The sequence below is a fragment of the Hyla sarda genome, chromosome 1 (genome assembly GCF_029499605.1).
Source record: "Hyla sarda isolate aHylSar1 chromosome 1, aHylSar1.hap1, whole genome shotgun sequence".
NCBI lineage: Eukaryota > Metazoa > Chordata > Amphibia > Anura > Hylidae > Hyla > Hyla sarda.
The window spans coordinates 240,271,351-240,294,331 of NC_079189.1; the positions used below are offsets into that span (position 1 = coordinate 240,271,351).

The window sequence follows — 22,981 nt, forward strand, 5'->3', positions numbered from 1 at the left end:
ATCACTCCCCACCAGCATTCCTTTGCAGATTCACATGGTGGTTTAGAGAGGAGAGTGTTTCTGTGCTTTTGCTTGTGTCCTTTATGCCTTGTATCCTGTGACAACCAATTGCTTTTTTAAAAGCAGAAGAGAACCCAATTGGTTTTTTTTTAAAACAGAAGAAGCACAACTGATAACACCGTGATAACTCTCTGAGTACAGAAAATGTAGTAGATGTGACCTGCAGTCCTATGTAATACCACAGATAACACAGTGCTCCAAAGTGAGAGCGCCATGCGCATTTGAGGACTAAATTAGGGAATTGCATAGGAGTGGACATAGGGGTATTGTACGCTACTGATTCCCAAACAGGGTGCCTCCAGCTGTTGCTAAACTCCCAGCATGCCTGTACAGTCAATGGCTGTCCGGTAATACTGGGGAGTTTTTTTGCAACAGCTGGAGGCTCCGTTTAGGAAACAGTGCCGTACCAGATGGTTTTCACTTTTATTGGGGAGGGGAGGGGGGCTGTGTAGGGGTATGTGTATAGTGTAGTGTAATGTAGTGTTTTTAGGGTACAGTCACACGGGCGGGGGTTCACCTTAGTTTCCCGCTGAGAGTTTTAGCTGCAGTGCAAAATTTGCTTCAGATACAAACACACTGTAAGCCCCTGCCCATGTGAATGTTCCCTGTACATTCACATTGGGGGGAAAGGGGGGGGGGGGATGCAGCAAGTTGCATGCAGGGAGTTGTAGTTTTGCAACAGCTGGAGGCACATTGGTTGCGAAACACTGAGAGTTTGTTACCTAACTCAGTGTTTCACAACCAGTGTGCCTCCAGCTGTTGCAAAACTACAACTCTCAGCAGGCATGGTCTGTCAGTGCATGCTGGGAGTTGTAGTTTTGCAACAGCTGGAGACACACTGTTTGGGAAACACTGCTATCTGATCTTATATCATAACGTTTAAACTAGTCTAAAATGCAGTTAAATATAATTAAATAACAGCGGTGAAATTACTTACACAAATCAGCAGTTTTTCCTCACTTGGTGAAAAGTTACTCCCCACCACCTTCGCTTCGCAGGGCAGCAGAAAATCACGACGCGAAAAACAACTGGCAAAGATCCAGGAAATTATCTCCGTTCTCGCATGATGTCATAGCGCGCATGCGCAGCCGAGAGAAATTTCGCAATAGCGAAATTTCGCAATGACGAAATTTAGCAATGAAAAAAAAAAACTCACGAATATTCGAATTTCACGAATATGGGACGAATATTCATCCTCATATTCGTGAAATATCCCGAATTCGAATATGGCATATGCCGCTCATCACTAGATGGAACTTTTTGATAGCTTTTTATACATTTTTTTTATAGTATATGAAGTGACCAAAAATGCACAATTTTGGACTTTGGTTATTTTTTACGTGTACACCATCGACCATGCGGGTTTAACCCCTTAACGACCACGAGGGTATATTATCGCTATTGGCCAGCTCCCGTTATGTGAAGCGCGCTCAGGAGCTGAGCACACTTCATACCCAGCAGGACCCTGTTGCTATCAGCAGCCAGGACCCGTGGCTAATACTGGACTTCGCTTATCTGGCTGATGTCCGGTATTAACCCTTTAGACACCATGATCAAAGTTGATTGCGATGTCTAAAACGGGAGAAAAGTATAGCCGGTTAGCTCAGTGGGCTGTTTGGGACCACCGCAGTGAAATCGTGGCATCCCGGACAGCTGAGAGGATAGGGGGAGTCTTCATCCCTTTCTCCCGGCTGTCCGATCGGTGCTTGATTGCTCCAAGCCTGAGATCCAGACTTGAGCAATCGACTGCCAATAACACTGATCAATGCAATGCTATGGCACAGCACTGATTAGTGTATTCAATCAGTGTAATGCAGGTTATAGTCTCCTATGGGAGCTATAACATTGCAAAAAAAGAGTGTAAAATTGAGGTAATAAATGTAATTTAACCCCTTCCCTAATAAGTTTAAATCGCCCCCTTTTCCCATAAAAAAAACATGTAAATAAAAATAAACATGTGGTATTGCCGTGTGCATAAATGTCCAAACTATAAAAAATATATCGTTAATTAAACTGCACGGCAAATGGCGTGCCCTTAAAAAAAGTCCAAAATAGCGTATTATTGGTCACTTTTTATACCATAAAAAATGTAATAAAAAGCTATCAAAAAGTCCGATCAAAACAATGGTACCGATAAAAACCTAAGATCATGGTGCAAAAAATTAGCCATCATACATCTCTGTATGCAGAAAAATAAAAAAAGTTATAAGGGTCAGAAGAGGACATTTTTAAACAAATAAATTTTGGTGCATGTAGTTATGATTTTTACCAGAAGTAAAACAAAATCAAACCACTATATAAGTAGGGTATCATTTTAATTGTATGGACCTACAAAAGAAAGATAAGGTGTAATTTTTACCGAAAAGTGCACCGCTTAGAAACAGAAGCCCCCAAAATTAAAACAAATTGCGTTTTTTTTAATATATATATATTTTAGCCCACAAAAATGTTATTTTCCAGTTTCGCCATAGATTGGGTGGTAAAATAATGGATGTCATTACAAAGCAAAATTGGTGGAGCAAAAAACAAGCCCTCATATGGGTCTGTAGGTACAAAATTGAAAGCGTTATGATTTTTAGCGATGAGGAAAAAACTAAAGTGCAAAAACGGAAAACCCTGCATCCTTAAGGGGTTAAATAACCTTATATTTTAATAGTTCGGACATTTACACACACGGCGGTACCACATGTTTGTTTTTAATTAAATTATTTTAATGGGAAAAGGGGGGTGATTCAAACTTGTATTGGGGGGGGGCTTATTCACATTTATAAGCTTTTTTTTTTCTTTTTTACATATTTTACAATTTTTTTTTAGCCCCCATAGAGGGCTATAACATGCAACCTTGCGATTGCATACATTGTTCAATGCTGAGCTTTGACTCAGCATTGATCAGTGTTATCAGTGCTCTGCTGCTGCAGCCTGTGTGGACTAGAGGCAGCAGAGGATCACCAATCGGACGGTGAGGAGGCAGGTAAGGGCCCTCCGGCCATCCTCTCAGCTGACGAGACATCGCAATTTCATTGCTCCACTGAGCTGCCTGGATCGTTTGACTTTTAATTTTGGTCACCGCAATCAACTTTGATGGCGGCTTCTAAACGGTTAATGCCGGGCATTGGCCCAATCGGTGATGCCGGACATTAACCCTGGGTCCTGGCTGCTAATAGCAGTTGGGACCCACCGCGTTTGAAGCATGCTCAGCTCGCGAGCACGCTTCAAACACCGGTGATGCGACCAGGGTTTACAGGTACTCCCTGTGTCCTTAAGTACCAGGAGGCAAGGGCGCACCCATACGCCCTGGGTCCTGAATGGGTTAAAGGGACCCACCGCGATCTCCGACACGGCACCCCAGCGTCCTTAACATTTGTTTAGAATGCCAGTTTTGGGTGGCTGTGGTCACAACGTTTTGGGAGGGTGCATGGCAACCACAGCCATCATGATTCCTCCCATAGGCATGAATAAAGTGGGCAGGGCGTGACATTACAACCACCGCCACCCAAAACCGGCGTTCTGAACATAAATGTATACAACGCCGGGTGGAGATCACAGGGGGTTCCAGCATCCAAACACCACACGATCAGACATCTTATCCCCTATGCTTTGGATAGGGGATAAGATGTCTAGGGGCAGAGTACCCCTTTAAGGAGGGGTTAAATACTGTTCTCTGAACAAGGAGGGAGATTTATCAAAACCTGTGTAGAGGAAGAGTGATGTAGTTGCCCATAGCAACCAATCATTGAAAAGGCCTCTAAACTAAAGAAGCGATCTGATTGGATTCTATGGGCAACTAGTCAACTGATATCCCATATAATCTGCTCTGACAAGACTTTATTTGGAAAAGTTTATGGAAATGATTTTTTATATTTCTTGGCTTAGGCTAGTAGCTTGAAATTTGACACTGTGCCACATTTGACACATTGTCATTATCTAATAGCATATAGTAAGTCAACTAATACGTAGTACAAAGTAAACAATGTCTGAAACATCCTCCTATTTATTACACAGCATTAATACGTTTGGTGCATCATCAGATGGCTGGGTCTGAGTTTATAGGCCCAGATTTATCAAACAGCGTGGGAGAAAAAATAGAGGGATTTTCTCTTAGCAACCAATCACAGTTCAGCTTTCACTTTACCAGAGCTCATTAGCTGAACTGTGATTGGTTGCTGGGGGAAGATCACTCTATTTTTTCTGTCACACAGTTTGATTAATCTGGGCCAGACTGTCTAAATGTTACACAAGACTAGCAAATTTTCAACAGTGTTTTATTCTAGTGGGCCCATTTACAACTGAGGAAAAAAAACTCCAATTGAAGGCATACAGAGGTGGCAGATGGACTGTTAAACTTTATCCCTTTACAGAGCTGTTTATGGGAAAACATCACCTTTCACAATACGGGTGCGTTCACACTGAGTAATTCAAGAGGAATTTACTCGAGTAATTCCTCTTGAATTCTCCTCTCCAAATTAAACATCTCCTCTGCCCATTGACTTTGTTATTTCTGCTAGCAGAATTCCGACGCTGAATTCCTTTCCGCTTGAAGAAAGAACATGTTCATTCTTCAAGCGGAATCCGCGAGCAGAATCCATTAGAAGTCAATGGTAGAAAAAAATTCTGCCAGACATTGTTTTCAAGAGGAATTCGAGCGGAATTCAGAAAAGTAGATTAAATAGCCTCCTCCTTCATTCCTCTTCCTTTTCGCATGAATTCCGCTTGATGGAGAAGGCAACAATTTCCTGACCAAAATTATTCCTTGTGAATTCCTCTTGAATTGCTCAGTGTGAATGTACCCTACAACAGGTACAGTGGGGCAAAAAAGTATTTAGTCAGCCACCAATTGTGCCACTTAAAAATATGAGAGAGACCTGTAATTTTTAGCATAGGTATACCTCAACTATGAGAGACATAATGAGAAAAAAAAAATCCATAAAATCACATTGTCTGATTTGCAAAGAATTTGTTTGCAAATTATTCTGGAAAATAAGTATTTGGTCAATAACAAAAGTTATCTCAATACTTTGTTATATAACCTTTGTTGGCAATGGCAGAGGTCAAACGTTTTCTGTAAGTCTTCACAAGGTTTTCACACACTGCTGCTGGTATTTTGGCCCATTCCTCCATGCAGATCTCCTCTACAGTAGTGATGTTTTGGGGCTGTCACTGGGCAACACGGATTTTCAACTCCCTCCAAAGGTTTTCTATGGAGTTGAGATCTAGAGACTGGCTAGACCACTCCAGGACCTTGAAAAGCTTCTTACGAAGCCACTCCTTCGTTGCCCAGGTGATGTGTTTGGATCATTGTCATGCTGAAAGACCCAGCCCCGTTTCATCTTCAATGCCCTTGATGAAAGGTTTTCACTCAAAATCTCATGATACAAGGCCCCATTCGTTCTTTCCTTTACACGGATCAGTCATCCTGGTCCCTTTGCTGAAAAACAGCCCCAAAGCATGATGTTTCCACCCCCATGCTTCAAAGTAGGTATGGTGTTCTTTGGATGCTACTCAGCATTCTTTCTCCTCCAAACACGACGAGTTGAGTTTTTACCAAAAAGTTCTACATTGGTTTCATCTGACCATATGACATTCTCCCAATCCTCTTCTGGATCATCCAAATGCTCTCTAGAAAACTTCAGACGGGCCCGGACATGTACTGGCTTAAGCAGGGGATACGTCTGCCACTGCATGATTTGAGTCCCTGGTGGCGTAGTGTGTTACTGATGGTAGCCTTTGCTACTTTGGTCCCAGCTCTCTGCAGGTCATTCACTAGGTTTCCCCATGTGGTTCTGGGATTTTTGCTCACTGTTCTTGTGATCATTTTGACACCACGGGGTGAGATCTTGAGTGGAGCCCCAGATTGAGGGAGATTATCAGTGGTCTTGTATGTCTTCTACTTTCTAATAATTGCTCCCACAGATTTCTTCACACCAAGCTGCTTGCCTATTGCAGATTCAGTCTTCCCAGCCTGGTGCTGGTCTACAATTTTGTTTCTGGTGTCCTTCGACAGCTCTTTGGTCTTGGCCATAGTGTAGTTTGGAGTGTGACTGTTTGAGCTTGTGGACAGGTGTCTTTTATACTGATAACAAGTTCAAACAGGTGCCATTAATACAGGTAACGAGTGGGGGACTGAGGCTCTTAAAGAAGAAATTACAGGTCTGTGAGAGCCAGAAATCTTGTTTGTTTATAGGTGACCAAAATCAGACAATGTGATTTTATGGATTTTGTTTTCTTATTATGTCTCTCATAGTTGAGGTATACCTATGATGAAAATTACAGGCCTCTCATCCTTTTAAGTGGGAGAATTTGCACAATTGGTAGCTAACTAAATCCTTTTTTGCCCCACTGTAAAATCTGTCTATAACACACAAATGTGTGCACTGTAAATACATAACTTAACCTGGGTGCAGTAACAAAAAAGAAAACATATAATTGGTTGGCTTACTATGACTCTTGAAAGCAATGCCCTTATTTCTCTTTTTCCCTGCTGTATATAATAACCTAATGCTGTATATATAATTTGACCTACACCGTGAAGGTAATCTGCCAGCTTCATACCAGGTATGGAGCTGCAGATTCCAGTAGATAGGTAATTTTTGTATTTTCTTATTGTCCTCAGCCTCCCTAATAAAATAACAAACACTTTAACTCATCTTCCTCCACTTACTAGCTCCAGTATTGCGGCACCCCATTCTCGGCCAGTGATACTGCTTCCCCCCCAAGCTGCAGAGCACAGCATTTACAGCCAGTGGGTGAAGAGGGTCAGCGAAGACGGGGCGTCCTGCGACTTATTGTGTTTATTTTATCAGACAGGCTGAGAATACTAAGGAAATAATACATTTTTACCAGACAACCCCTTTAAAGGAAAACTGTCAGCAAGTTCACCCACACTAAACCCAATACACTGGGTTATAGTGTGGGTAAACAGGAGTTGATACAGGGGTCACTTACTTTTTTTTGTCCAGTAGCCGCCGAGTTATGTGCCTGTAAAATTCCTTACATCTGTCTATAATATGCTCTTCAAGGCGGAACCACCGCTGGCCCTCTGCTTCAGCCTCCCGCACTAAAGCTTCTAAGCTCGCCCCCTTTTTTTTCATAAATATTATTTATCTTCAACTCCACATACTAGCGATGTGGAGTCACATATACCCTGAGTGTGGTGCTCTGATTGCAGAGCACATGACGTGCGAGCTTGGCGTACTGTTGTCGCTCTGCGCTGGTCCCTCGCTACACCTGGAAGTCGGGGTTAGCGAGGTTTCAATAGCAATACACTCCCACCCTCATGCGTGTGCGCTCTGCAATCAGAGCACTGCAAACTTCTCTCCTTTTTATCTGCTTTCAGGTGTGATTTTTATATTGCCCACACCTGGTCTTCCATCCACACCCAGGGAGATTCGCTACAGTGCCATGGGTTGCATACTTCTTGATAATGTTGCACACTGTGGACAAAGGCAAATCTAGATCTCTGGAGATGGACTTGTAACCTTGAGATTGTTGATATGTTTCCACAATTTTGGTTCTCAAGTCCTCAGACAGTTCTCTTCTCTTCTTTCTGTTGTCCATGCTTAGTGTGGCACACAATGCAAAGACTAAGTGAACTTCTCTCCTTTTTATCTGCTTTGAGGTGAGATTTTTATATTGCCCACACCTTTTACTTGCTCCAGGTGAGTTTACCCCCTTACGGACCCAGCCAATTTTCAGTGTAGGACCCGGTCATTTTTTGCACATCTGACCACTGTCACTTTAAGCATTATTAACTCTGGGAAGCTTTAACCTTTCATTCTGATTCCGAGATTTTTTTTTCGTGGCATATTCTACTTCATGTTAGTGGTAAATTTTCTTCGATACTTGCATCATTTCTTGGTGAAAAATTCCAAAATGTGATGAAAAAATTGAAAATTTAGCATTTTTCTAAATTTGAAGCTCTCTGCTTGTAAGGAAAATAGACATCCCAAATAAATTATATATTGATTCACATATACAATATGTCTACTTTATGTTTGCATCATAAAGTTGACATGTTTTTACTTTTCTTGGGCTTCAAAGTTCAGCAGCAATTTTTCAATTTTTCACAAATTTTTGAAAATCGGATTTTTTCAGGGACCAGTTCAGTTTTGAAGTGGATTTGAAGGGCCTTCATATTAGAAATACCCCACAAATGACCGCATTATAAAAACTGAACCCCTCAAAGTATTCAAAATGACATTCAGTAAGTGTGTTAACCCTTTAGGTGTTTCACAGGAATAGCAGGAAAGTGAAGGAGAAAATTCAAAATCTTAATTTTTTTACACTCGCATGTTCTTGTAGACCCAGTTTTTGAATTTCTGCAAGGGGTAATAGGAGAAAAAGTCCCCTCAAATTTGTAACCCAATTTCTCTAGAGTAAGGAGATACCTCATATGTGTATGTCAAGTGTTCGGCGGGCGCAGTAGAGGGCTCAGAAGGGAAGGAGCGACAATGGGATTTTGGAGAGTGAATTTTTCTGAAATGGTTTTTAGGGGGCATGTTGCATTTAGGAAGCCCCTATGGTGCCAGAACAGCAGAAAACCCCCCACATGGCATACGATTTTGGAAACTACACCCCTCAAGGCACGTAACAAGGGGTCCAGTGAGCCTTAACACCCCACAGGTGTTTGACGACTTTTTGTTAAAGTCGGATGTGTAAATGAAAAAAAACATATTTTCACTAAAGTGCAGTTTTTTCCTAAATTTACAATTTTTACAAAAGTTAATGGGAGAAAATGCCCCCCAAAATTTGTAGCCCCATCTCTTCTGAGTATGAAAATACCCCATGTTAGGACGTAAAATGCTCTGCAGCGAGCTACTGTGCTCAGAAGAGAAGGAGTCACATTTGGCTTTTGGAAATCAAATTTTGCTGAAATGGTTTTTGGTGGGCATGTCGCACTTAGGAAGCCCCTATGGTGCAAGAACAGCAAAAAAAAAAAAAAAAACTCTCAAGGAATGTAACAAGGGGTACAGTGAGCCTTGTGTTTCACGACTTTTTGTTAAAAGTTGGATGTGTAAATGAAAAAAAAAAAACAATTCCACTAAAGTGCTGGTTTTTCCCCAAATTTTACATTTTTACAAGGGGTAATAGGAGAAAATGACCCCCAAAATTTGCAACCCCATTTCTTCTGAGTATGGAAATACCCCTTATGTGGACGTCAAGTGCCCTGCTGGCGAAATACAATGCTCAGAAGAGAAGGAGCGCCATTGAGCTTTTGGAGAATTTGTTTGAAATGGAAGTCAGGAGCCATGTGTGTTTACAAAGCCCCCGTGGTGCCAGAACAGTGGACCCCCCACGTGACCCCATTTTGGAAACTACACCCCTCACAGAATTTAATAAGGGGTGCATTGAGTATTTACACCCCACTGGCGTTTGACAGATCTTTGGAACAGTGGGCTGTGCAAATGAAAATTTACATTTTTTCATTTTCACGGACCACTGTTCCAAAAATCTGTCAGACACCTGTGGGGCGTAAATGCTCACTGCACCCCTTATTACATTACGTGAGGGGTGTAGTTTCCAAATTGGGGTCACGTGTGTGGGGGGGTCCATTGTTCTGGCACTATGGGGGCTTTGTAAACACACGTGGCCTTCAATTCCAGACAAATTTTCTCTTCAAAAGCCCAATGTCGCTCCTTCTCTTCTGAGCATTGTAGTACGCCCGCAGAACACTTTACATCCACATATGGGAATTTTGTGGGGCTCTTTTCCTATTTTCCCTTGTGAAAATGAAAAATGTAGGGCAACACCAGCATTTTAGTGAAATGTTTTTTTTTTTTTTCATTTTCCCATCCAACTCTAATGAAAATTCGTCAAACACCTATGAGGTGTTAAGGCTCACTATACCCCTTGTTACATTTTGTGAGGGGTGTAGTTTCCAAAATGGGGTCACATGTGGGTATTTATTGTTTTGTGTTTGTCAGAACTGCTGTAAAATCAGCCACCCCTGTGCAAATCACCAATTTAGGCCTCAAATGTACATAGTGCGCTCTCACTCCTGAGCCTTGTTGTGCGCTCGCAGAGCATTTTATGCCCACATATGGGGTATTTCCGTACTCAAGAGAAATTGCGTTACAAATTTTGGGGGTCTTTTTTTCCTTTACAGATTGTGAAAATAAAAAGTATGAGGCAACACCAGCATGTTAGTGTAAAAAAAAAATTTTTTTTTACACTAACAGGCTGGTGTAGCCCCCGACTTTTCCTTTTCATAAGGAGTAAAGGGAGAAAAAGCCCTCCAAAATTTGTAGCGCAATTTCTCCCAAGTACGGAAATACCCCATATGTGGCCCTAAACTGTTTTTGATTCGGTGGTAGTCTGGGGCGACAGGAAGGGTAGATGGGGTGATCATACCCATCAGGTAGAGGAACCTTGCAAGAATTGCATTCCAAATGTCGGTGTTTGAGAAGATTTCCCATGAGGTTCCCTATGCCCTCCAGATTCCATAGAGCACATCTAAGGTAAAAAACATTTAACAAAAAAAATCAATATCAAGCAGAAATAATAAAGAAAGACCCCCTGCAAAATACAAAAACGGGCAGTTTTAAGATATAGAAAGCTCATAGCAAAAAATAGGAGTACACAGTATAAACACGACTGAATAGCACATATAATGGCTCCAAGAGACTGAGCCAAACAAACGGGGGGGGGGGGGGGGTGTAAATAGGTGAATTCCGCACCAATAAAATAAGCCCGCCCACTTCCGGTCCGGAAGTAAAGAGATAGATATACTGAATAATTACTGAGAAAAACTGTAAATTAATGATGAGGCTCCTTTAATGCAGGTTAAAGGATTGTTACCCTACAGAATTAGCCCCCCAACACACACCACCGGAGCCATCACACCCCACATTGTGCTGTTGAGGGACGCTAGGGAAAGGAAAATCACATGCTTGAAACAATCGTCAATAATTTTGTCCAGCCCTTTTTTGGATTTTGGTATGACATTATGTCCAATTTGCTTTTTTTCCTCCCTTTTTTGGTTTAGTTCCAATACAAACAAAGGGAATAAACGTGTATAGCAAAACGTGTTACTGCAATCCTTTTCTGTGAGAAATACTTAATTTTAAAAAATTTCAGGGGTGTCAACATTTATGGCCATGACTGTGTATAGAACGAAGAGGCAACAGCACTCCCACAAGGTGCAAAAAGGTTGGTCTTTATTCACACAAACATGATGGCGATGTTTCGGCTGGCTCACCCAGCCATTATCAAGCATTGAATAGTGCAAACATGCAGGTACAGTGGTCCCTCAACATACGATGGTAATTTGTTCCAAACGAGCCATCATTTGTCGAATCCATCGTATGTTGAGGGATTCGTGTAATGTAAAGTATAGGAAGCTGTACTCACCTGTCCCCGCCGCTCGAGATGGTGTCCCCGCCGCTCCCGATGGTGATCCCGGGCCTCCGCTGGGCTCTCCTGGTCTTCTCCGGTCCTCTTCTGTCTTCCGCAAGGCCTTACTGGGCCTGCGTAGCGACGTCATTAAGCCGCTGCGTACGCCATTCCTATTGGATGGCGTGCGCAGCAGCGTATTGACGTCATCGGAGAGGGCCGAGAAGACACCGGAAGACCAGCGCTGGACCCGGAGGGCACCCCGGAGCATCGTGGAGGGGTAAGTAATAATTACCGCACCACACGGGGAACATTAAGCTGCTATCCGGCAGCAGCTTAAGCATTTGGCGCTGCCGGATAGCACTTAATGCGATGGCCCCGACATAAAAAAGCATTGTATGTCGATGCTGACATCGACATGCGATGGCCTCTGAGAGGCCATCGTATGTCGATTTCATCATATGTCGGGGCCATCGTAGGTCGGGGGGGTCACTGTATATATGGCCAAAAAGTGTCCATGTGTATACTATAGTTCTTGTTTAGGTGGGCAGGGACACGGGCACTCACCTGCCGGGTATACAGTATCTGTAAGCTTGGTAACAGGATGCCGATCCATGCGGCGCTCTGTGCAGGAGCCGGAGGGAACATCACATCTGGGCAAAGGTCGGCTGTTTGATAGGCTGCAAGCACGCTTCTGCCGCTCCGGCGCTCTGCAGAGTCCCACGGCCATCTTGATTCAGGGCAATAGTTTCACAGCAATCCCCCAGCTTATGTTCTAGCACTTTGGTTTACGGAAGAGCTGCGGAAACCGCAGCTCATTCTGTTAACCCCTCCTCATCCGTCCTGAGCCTCCACCATACGGCGGTTGCTTGGGGCAACAAGGGTGCACTGATCAGCTTCTGGGGAAGTGACCCATAACTTATATATGGATAAATTACGCCCCTTACTTCCCCAACCTGTGGTGTCCAGCAAGTGTCATGCATCAATAAACGATATATATTAATATACGTGCCGTTTTCGTCCACAGTGAGTTCTCCACATGTCCACCATTCTACAAGAACAAAGAAGATAAATTCATTAAAATCATATTCACACATAAAATTGTCACGATGCCGGCTGGCAGGTAGTGGATCCTCTGTGCCAGAGAGGGATTGGCGTGGACCGTGCTAGTGGACCGGTTCTAAGCCACTACTGGTTTTCACCAGAGCCCGCCGCAAAGCGGGATGGTCTTGCTGCGGCGGTAGTGACCAGGTCGTATCCACTAGCAACGGCTCACCTCACTGGCTGCTGAAGATAGGCGCGGTACAAGGGAGTAGGCAGAAGCAAGGTCGGACGTAGCAGAAGGTCGGGGCAGGCAGCAAGGATCGTAGTCAGGGGCAACGGCAGAAGGTCTGGAACACAGGCTAGGAACACACAAGGAACGCTTTCACTGGCACAATGGCAACAAGATCCGGCAAGGGAGTGCAGGGGAAGTGAGGTGATATAGGGAAGTGCACAGGTGAACACACTAATTGGAACCACTGCGCCAATCAGCGGCGCAGTGGCCCTTTAAATCGCAGAGACCCGGCGCGCGCGCGCCCTAGGGAGCGTGGCCGCGCGCGCCGGGACAGGACAGACGGAGAGCGAGTCAGGTACGGGAGCCGGGGTGCGCATCGCGAGCGGGCGCTACCCGCATCGCGAATCGCATCCCGGCTGGCAGCGGAATCGCAGCGCCCCGGGTCAGAGGATGTGACCGGAGCGCTGCAGCGGGGAGAGTGAAGCGAGCGCTCCGGGGAGGAGCGGGGACCCGGAGCGCTCGGCGTAACAGTACCCCCCCCCTTGGGTCTCCCCCTCTTCTTAGAGCCTGAGAACCTGAGGAGCAGACTTTTGTCTAGGATGTTGTCCTCAGGTTCCCAGGATCTCTCTTCAGGACCACAACCCTCCCAGTCCACTAAAAAAAAAGTTTTCCCTCTGACCTTTTTGGAAGCTAAGATTTCTTTGACAGAGAAGATGTCCGAGGAGCCGGAAACAGGAGTGGGAGGAACAGATTTGGGAGAAAAACGGTTGAGGATGAGTGGTTTGAGAAGAGAGACGTGAAAGGCATTAGGGATACGAAGAGAAGGAGGAAGAAGAAGTTTATAAGAGACAGGATTAATTTGACACAAAATTTTGAAAGGACCAAGATAGCGTGGGCCCAACTTGTAGCTAGGGACACGGAAGCGGACATATTTAGCGGAGAGCCATACCTTGTCTCCAGGGGAAAAAACGGGAGGAGCTCTTCTTTTCTTATCCGCGAACTTCTTCATGCGTGATGAAGCCTGTAAGAGAGAATTTTGGGTCTCTCTCCATATGATGGAAAGGTCACGAGAAATTTCATCCACAGCGGGCAGACCAGAGGGCAAGGGAGTAGGGAGGGGGGGAAGAGGGTGACGGCCGTACACCACGAAAAATGGGTATTTGGAGGAAGATTCAGAGACCCTGAAGTTATACGAGAATTCGGCCCATGGAAGGAGATCTGCCCAGTCATCCTGGCGGGAGGAAACAAAATGTCGCAAATAATCACCCAAGATCTGGTTAATTCTTTCTACTTGTCCATTGGACTGGGGATGATATGCAGAAGAAAAATTTAATTTAATCTTGAGTTGTTTACAGAGAGCCCTCCAGAATTTAGACACGAATTGGACGCCTCTATCCGAGACAATCTGCGTAGGCAATCCGTGAAGACGAAAAATGTGTACAAAAAATTGTTTAGCCAACTGAGGCGCTGAAGGAAGACCAGGAAGAGGGATGAAATGTGCCATTTTGGAGAATCGATCAACGACCACCCAAATAACAGTGTTGCCACGGGAAGGGGGTAAATCAGTAATAAAATCCATACCAATCAGAGACCAAGGCTGTTCGGGGACAGGCAGAGGATGAAGAAAACCAGCGGGCTTCTGGCGAGGAGTCTTATCCCGGGCACAGATAGTGCAGGCTCGCACAAAGTCCACAACATCCGTCTCCAGAGTCGGCCACCAATAGAAGCGGGAGATGAGTTGCACAGATTTCTTGATGCCCGCATGACCTGCAAGATGAGAGGAGTGACCCCATTTGAGGATTCCGAGGCGTTGGCGTGGAGAAACAAAGGTCTTTCCTGGAGGAGTCTGCCTGATGGAGGCAGGAGAAGTGGAGATCAGGCAGTCAGGTGGAATGATGTGTTGCGGAGAGAGTTCAACTTCTGAGGCATCCGAGGAACGAGAGAGAGCATCGGCCCTAATGTTCTTATCGGCAGGACGAAAGTGAATCTCAAAATTAAATCGGGCAAAGAACAGAGACCACCGGGCCTGGCGAGGATTCAGCCGTTGGGCAGACTGGAGGTAGGAGAGGTTCTTGTGGTCGGTGTAGATAATAACAGGAAAACTTGATCCCTCCAGCAGATGCCTCCATTCCTCAAGTGCTAATTTAATGGCTAGAAGCTCTCGATCCCCGATGGAGTAGTTCCTCTCCGCTGGAGAGAAGGTCCTAGAGAAAAAACCACAAGTGACAGCATGCCCGGAAGAATTTTTTTGTAGAAGAACAGCTCCAGCTCCCACTGAGGAGGCATCAACCTCCAATAGGAAGGGTTTGGAAGGGTCAGGTCTGGAGAGCACGGGAGCCGAAGAAAAGGCAGACTTGAGTCGTTTAAAGGCGTCTTCTGCTTGAGGAGGCCAGGACTTGGGATCAGCATTTTTTTTGGTTAAAGCCACGATAGGAGCCACAACGGTAGAAAAATGTGGAATAAATTGCCTGTAATAATTGGCGAACCCCAAAAAGCGTTGGATAGCACGGAGTCCGGAGGGGCGTGGCCAATCTAAGACGGCAGAGAGTTTGTCTGGATCCATCTGTAGTCCCTGGCCAGAGACCAAATATCCTAGAAAAGGAAGAGATTGGCATTCAAACAGACATTTCTCAATTTTGGCATAGAGTTGATTGTCACGAAGTCTCTGAAGAACCATACGGACATGCTGGCGGTGTTCTTCTAGATTGGCAGAAAAAATTAGGATATCGTCCAGATATACAACAACACAGGAGTATAACAGATCACGAAAAATTTCATTGACAAAGTCTTGGAAGACGGCAGGGGCGTTGCACAGGCCAAAGGGCATGACCAGATACTCAAAGTGTCCATCTCTGGTGTTAAATGCCGTTTTCCACTCATCCCCCTCTCTGATGCGGATGAGGTTATAGGCGCCTCTTAAGTCCAATTTAGTAAAGATGTGGGCACCTTGGAGGCGATCAAAGAGTTCAGAGATGAGGGGTAAGGGGTAGCGGTTCTTAACCGTGATTTTATTAAGACCGCGGTAGTCAATGCAAGGACGTAGGGAGCCATCTTTTTTGGACACAAAGAAAAATCCGGCTCCGGCAGGAGAGGAGGATTTACGGATAAAGCCCTTTTTTAGATTCTCCTGGACGTATTCAGACATGGCAAGAGTCTCTGGGGCAGAGAGAGGATAAATTCTGCCCCGGGGTGGAGTAGTGCCCGGGAGGAGGTCGATAGGACAATCATAAGGCCTGTGAGGAGGTAGAGTCTCAGCTTGTTTTTTGCAGAAAACATCCGCGAAGTCCATATAGGCCTTAGGGAGACCGGTTACTGGAGGAACCACAGAGTTACGGCAAGGGTTACTGGAAACCGGTTTTAGACAGTTCTTGGAACAAGAGGACCCCCAACTCTTGATCTCCCCAGTGGACCAATCCAGGGTTGGGGAATGAAGTTGAAGCCAGGGAAGTCCAAGGAGAATTTCCGAGGTGCAATTGGGGAGGACCAAAAGTTCAATCCTCTCGTGATGAGATCCGATGCTCATAAGAAGGGGCTCCGTGCGGAAACGTATGGTACAATCCAATCTTTCATTATTTACACAATTGATGTAGAGGGGTCTGGCGAGACTGGTCACCGGGATGTTGAACCTGTTGACGAGGGAGGCCAAAATAAAATTTCCTGCAGATCCAGAGTCCAAGAAGGCCACAGTAGAGAAGGAGAAGGCAGAGGCAGACATCCGCACAGGCACAGTAAGACGTGGAGAAGCAGAGTAGACATCAAGGACTGTCTCACCTTTGTGCGGAATCAGCGTACGTCTTTCCAGGCGGGGAGGACGGATAGGACAATCCCTCAGGAAGTGTTCGGTACTAGCACAGTACAGGCAGAGGTTCTCCATACGGCGTCGTGTCCTCTCTTGAGGTGTCAGGCGAGACCGGTCGACCTGCATAGCCTCCACGGCGGGAGGCACAGGAACAGATTGCAGGGGACCAGAGGAGAGAGGAGCCGAGGAGAAGAAACGCCTCGTGCGAACAGAGTCCATATCTTGGCGGAGTTCCTGACGCCTTTCGGAAAAACGCATGTCAATGCGAGTGGCTAGGTGAATAAGTTCATGTAGATTAGCAGGAATTTCTCGTGCGGCCAGAACATCTTTAATGTTGCTGGATAGGCCTTTTTTGAAGGTCGCGCAGAGGGCCTCATTATTCCAGGACAATTCTGAAGCAAGAGTACGGAATTGTACGGCATACTCGCCAACGGAAGAATTACCCTGGACCAGGTTCAACAGGGCAGTCTCAGCAGAAGAGGCTCGGGCAGGTTCCTCAAAGACACTTCGGATTTCCGAGAAGAAGGAGTGTACAGAGGCAGTGACGGGGTCATTGCGGTCCCAGAGCGGTGTGGCCCATGACAGGGCTTTTCCGGACAGAAGGCTGACTACGAAAGCCACCTTAGACCTTTCAGTGGGAAACAGGTCTGACATCATCTCCAGATGCAGGGAACATTGGGAAAGAAAGCCACGGCAAAACTTAGAGTCCCCATCAAATTTATCCGGCAAGGATAGGCGTAGCCCAGGAGCGGCCACTCGCTGCGGAGGAGGTGCAGGAGCTGGCGGAGGAGATGACTGCTGAAGCTGTGGTAGTAACTGTTGTAGCATAACGGTCAGTTGAGACAGCTGTTGGCCTTGTTGCGCTATCTGTTGTGACTGCTGGGCGACCACCGTGGTGAGGTCAGCAACAACTGGCAGAGGAACTTCAGCGGGATTCATGGCCGGATCTACTGTCACGATGCCGGCTGGCAGGTAGTGGATCCTCTGTGCCAGAGAGGGATTGGCGTGGACCGTGCTAGTGGACCGGTTCTAAGCCACTACTGGTTTTCACCAGAGCCCGCCGCAAAGCGGGATGGTCTTGCTGCGGCGGTAGTGACCAGGTCGTATCCACTAGCAACGGCTCACCTCACTGGCTGCTGAAGATAGGCGCGGTACAAGGGAGTAGGCAGAAGCAAGGTCGGACGTAGCAGAAGGTCGGGGCAGGCAGCAAGGATCGTAGTCAGGGGCAACGGCAGAAGGTCTGGAACACAGGCTAGGAACACACAAGGAACGCTTTCACTGGCACAATGGCAACAAGATCCGGCAAGGGAGTGCAGGGGAAGTGAGGTGATATAGGGAAGTGCACAGGTGAACACACTAATTGGAACCACTGCGCCAATCAGCGGCGCAGTGGCCCTTTAAATCGCAGAGACCCGGCGCGCGCGCGCCCTAGGGAGCGTGGCCGCGCGCGCCGGGACAGGACAGACGGAGAGCGAGTCAGGTACGGGAGCCGGGGTGCGCATCGCGAGCGGGCGCTACCCGCATCGCGAATCGCATCCCGGCTGGCAGCGGAATCGCAGCGCCCCGGGTCAGAGGATGTGACCGGAGCGCTGCAGCGGGGAGAGTGAAGCGAGCGCTCCGGGGAGGAGCGGGGACCCGGAGCGCTCGGCGTAACAAAAATATTCCTTCCACAACAGACTTGATACAATAGATGTTATGCATTACATATATCATGTGTAATTTTAAAGTCCACATTGAAACCATGTGGCTTTAAAGAATTGAACTCATATATCCACCATAGTTCCCTCTTTTTCAAACTTGCGACACGGTTACCTCCCCGCTTAGGTTTAGCTATCTGATCAACTAACATAAATTTTAAGTCCCTCTCGGTGTGCCCTGCCTCCACAAAATGTTTTGGCTTTGGCAAATCCGTGCGACCCTTTCATATAGTATACCTGTGCTGATTTAGTCTTGTTTTTGCATTCCAAGTTGTCTCTCCCACGTATAATAGCTGGCAGGGGCACTAGAGAATACACACCACATGATCAGATGTACACGTTAAAAATGATTTGATGGAGTATCTTTTCCCAGTTGTGGGATGTGCAAATTCCTTGCCCTTGTGCATATACAGTCATGGCCGAAAATTATGGTACCCCTGAAATTTTTCTAGAAAATGAAGTATTTCTCACCGAAAAGGATTGCAGTAACACGTTTTGCTATACACATGTTTATTCCCTTTGTGTGTATTGGAATGAAACCAAAAAAGGGAGGAAAAAAAGCAAATTGTACATAATGTTACACCAAACTCAAAAAATCGGCTGGATAAAATTACTGGCACCCTTAACTTAATATTTGGTTGCACACCCTTTGGAAAAATTACTGAAATCAGTCGCCACCTATAACCATCAATAAGCTTCTTATACCTCTCAGCCGGAATGTTGGACGACTCTTCCTTTGCAAACTGCTCCAGGTCTCTCTTATTGGAAGGGTGCCTTTTTCCAAGAGCAATTTTAAGATCTCTCCACAGGTGTTCAATGGGATTTAGATCTGGACTCATTGCTGGCCACTTCAGAACTCTCTGCCTTTGTTGCCATCAATTTCTGGGTGCTTTTTGACGTATGTTTGGGCTGGATTGTCCTGCTGGAAGACCCAAGATCTCTGACACTGGGCTGTACAGTGCGACTCAAAATACGTTCATTTTTCTCAGATTTCATCATGATGCCTTGCACACATTAAAGGCACCCAGTACCAGTTGCAGCAAAACAACCCCAAAACATCATTGAACTTCCACCATATTTCACTGTATGTACTGTGTTTTTTTCTTTGCAGGCCTCATTCTGTTTTCTATCTTGGTCTTATCCGTCCACAAGACATTTTCCCAGAAGGATTTTGGCTTACTCAAGGTCATTTTGGCAAAACGTAGCCTTGTTTTTATGTCTCTGTGTCAGCAGTGGGGTCCTCTGGGTCTCCTGCCATAGCGTTTCATTTAAATGTCGACTGATAGTTCACGCTGACACTGATGCTCCCTGAGCCTGCAGGGCAGCTTGAATATCTTTGGAACTTGTTTGGGGCTGCTTATCCACCATCCGGAGTTTCCTGCGTGGACACTTTTCATCAAAATTTCTCTTCCGTCCACGCCCAGGGAGATTAGCTACAGTGCCATGGGTTGCAAACTTCTTGATAATGTTGCGCACTGTGGACAAAGGCAAATCTATATCTCTGTAGATGGACTTGTAACCTTAAGATTGTTGATATTTTTCCACAATTTTGGTCCTCAGAAGTGTGGCACACACAGACACACAATGCTTTCAGGTGTGATTTTTATATTGCAAACACCTGTTACATGCCCCAGGTGAGTTTAAAGGAGCATCACATGCTTGAAATCATCTTATTTTTCCACAATTTTGAAAGGGTGCCAATAATTTTGTCCACCCCATTTTTGTAGTTTGGTGTGACATTATGTCCAATTTGCTCTTATTCCTCCCTTTTTTGGTTTAGTTCCAATACACACAAAGGGAATAAACATGTGTATAGCAAAACATGTGTTACTGCAATCCTTTTTTGTGAGAAATACTTCATTTTTTCTAGAAAAAATTCAGGGGTGCCAACATTTACGGCCATGACTGTATGTACAATTCACACACAGGCGGCAAGGATAAGAGCCCTTATTTACACTTCGGATCTGGTTAGTGCTACGTCTGTTTGAACAAGTTTATCTTGTAGATTACAACCTCTTCTGTACGACATCAGGGGGGCAGACGAATTCTGGGATCCAGTCATGGCCCTCCTTGAGGATATGCCAGTGCTTTCTCAATATATTAGTGATCTTGTGTGAAGCCTCTGAGTATGTAGAGACAAACGCTACCCGTGAACCAGGATTGGATATCTGTTCCCGCTTGAGCAGCGTCCGTCTCTTCATACTTGATACTTTTGATTTGCAATTTTCCAATTTTTTTAGGGTAGCCTCTCTGTATAAAATTGTGCATCATGGTGTCAAGTGCTCTATCTACATTCTGTTCATTACTAATAATACATCTCTCGCTAATCATCTGGCTGGTAGGTGGGGAGCGAATCATGGTCCGTGGGTGGTTACTGTCAAACCTGAGTGTACCCTGTACACCTCCATACCACATGATGGGGTGTACAGGTTGTATCTTCCATTATTGCAGGCGATTATTCTGCCGAGAAAACAGCATTTCTTACTGAACTTCTATACATAGTATTGACTAAGAACCATTTCATGTTTAATGATACTCACTACATACAGGTAATGGGGATGGCCATGGGGACCAATGTGGCACCCACATATGCTAAAATCTATATGGCGCACATTGAGGAGAACATGGTCTATATATGCCACCACTTCAGCCATGTGCTGAGGTGGTGGCGATACATTGATGATGTTTTCTTAATTTGGACCAGAACAGTAACACAATTACATGAGTTTTATGACTTTTTGAATTCTATGGTAGATAGCATTAAATTTACCTTGACTTTCTCTTCTACCACAGTTCATTTTTTGGACACGAATGTCATCATTTCTGGACACCATTTGGACACAGATACTTTCATAAAACCGACTGACTGTAACTCTACACTCAGGTTTGACAGTGACCACCCATGGAGCATGATTCGCTCCCTACCTACCAGATGATTAGGGCAAAACATATTATTAGTAATGAACAGAATGTAGATCAAGCACTCGACACCATGATGCACAATTTTAGAGGCTACCCTAAAAAATTGGTAGAAAATTGCAAATCAAAAGTATCAAGTATGGAGAGATGGACGCTGCTCAAACGGGAACGGATATCCAATCCTGGTTCATGGGTAGCGTTTGTCTATACATACTCCGAGGCTTCACACAAGATCACTAATATATTGGGAAAGCACTGACATATCCTCAAGGAAGGCCATGACCGGATCCCAGAATTTGTTCCCTGATGTCGTACAGAAGAGGTTGTAATCTATGAGATAAACTTGTTAAAAACAGACGTAGCACTAGCCAGATCCCAGCAAAGGTATCTTTCAAGTGTAAATAAGGGTTCTTTTCCTTGCCGCCTGTGTGTGAATTGTACATATATGCACAAGGGCAAGGAATTTGCACATCACACAACTGGGAAAAGATACTCGATCAAATCATATTTAACGTGTACATCGGATCATGTGGTGTATGTTCTCTGGTGCCCCTGCCTGCTATTATACGTGGGAGAGACAACTTGGGATGCAAAAACAAGAATAAATCATCACAGGTACACTATATGAAAGGGTTGCACGGATTTGCCAGTGCCAAAACATTTTGTGGAGGCAGGGCACACCGAGAGGGACTTAAAATGTATGTTAGTTGATCAGATAGCTAAACCTAAGTGGGGAAGTAACTGTGTCGCAAGTTTAAAAAAGAGGGAACTATGGTGGATATATGAGTTAAATCCTTTAAAGCCACATGGTTCACATCAATGTGGACTTTAAAATTACACATGATATATGTAATGCATACCATCTATTGTATGAAGTCTGTTGTGGAAGGAATATTTTCTGTGTGAATATGATTTTAATAAATTTCTCTTCTTTGTTCTTGTAGAATGGTGGACATGTGAAGCACTCACTGTGGACGAAACCGGCACGTATATTAATATATCGTTTATTGATGCATGACACTTGCAGAAGTGTGCGTGCATCCTAGCAACCAGCCAACCTTTGCCCAGATGTGATGTCACTTCCGGCTCCCTGCACCGAGCGCCGTGTGGATCGGCGTCCCGGTTACCAAGCTTACAGATACCATATACCTGCAGACCCTGTGAGTGCCCATGTCACCGCTCACCTAATCAAGAACTACACATGGACACTTTTTGCACAAATTTTAATATTGCAATGTATGTGATATGTCTTATGATGATCGCACTTTGCATCCTGATAAGGGACGCCTTAGCCGTATATACCTTGAACACGTCACTTTATTAAGTATATTTTATGATATATATTGTTGTTTTACATTTAATCACTGTATGATGATGTCATTAATTGATGGACCCTACGTGGCAATATATACCTGCATGTTTGCACTATTCAATGCTTGATAATGGTCGGGTGAGCCGGACAAAACAACGCCATCACGTTTGTGTGAATAAAGACCAACATTTTTGCACCTTATGGGAGTGCTGTTGCCTCTTCGTTCTATCTACATGAATGGATCTGTGACCAGGATCCAAAGCAACCGTGTGCACCCCATCATTTTCTCATATATTGGAGTGGCTGCTCTCCTATGTTTTACATGACTGTATATATATATATATATATATATATATAATTAGGGATCGACCGATATCTGTTTTTTAGGGCCGATAACGATACCGATAATCGGTGCAGGTTAGGGCCGATAGCCGATAACTTATACCGATATTCCGGTATAAGTTATCGGCTGTTTAACCCCCTGCGACACCGCTGCAGATCATTGATTTAAAGTGGGCGCTTTAAATCAATGATCTGCAGTGGCTTTTGCGGTGCCATAGGCCGCCGCCACCACCCGCTTCTCTCCCCTA

The 22,981-nt window shown here is 45.0% G+C and overlaps 1 protein-coding gene across 1 annotated transcript in view; it reads left to right on the forward strand.

The window, feature by feature from the left end:
* Positions 1-22,577, forward strand: part of PURG (purine rich element binding protein G) — an 80,843-nt gene extending 58,266 nt beyond the window's left edge. Inside the window, exon 4 of the mRNA XM_056569418.1 lies at positions 22,024-22,577. Coding sequence (XP_056425393.1) covers positions 22,024-22,125 — 102 coding nt within the window. The 3' untranslated portion in view covers positions 22,126-22,577. The remainder of the gene's footprint in view (positions 1-22,023) is intronic.
* The last annotated feature ends 404 nt before the right edge of the window (positions 22,578-22,981 follow it).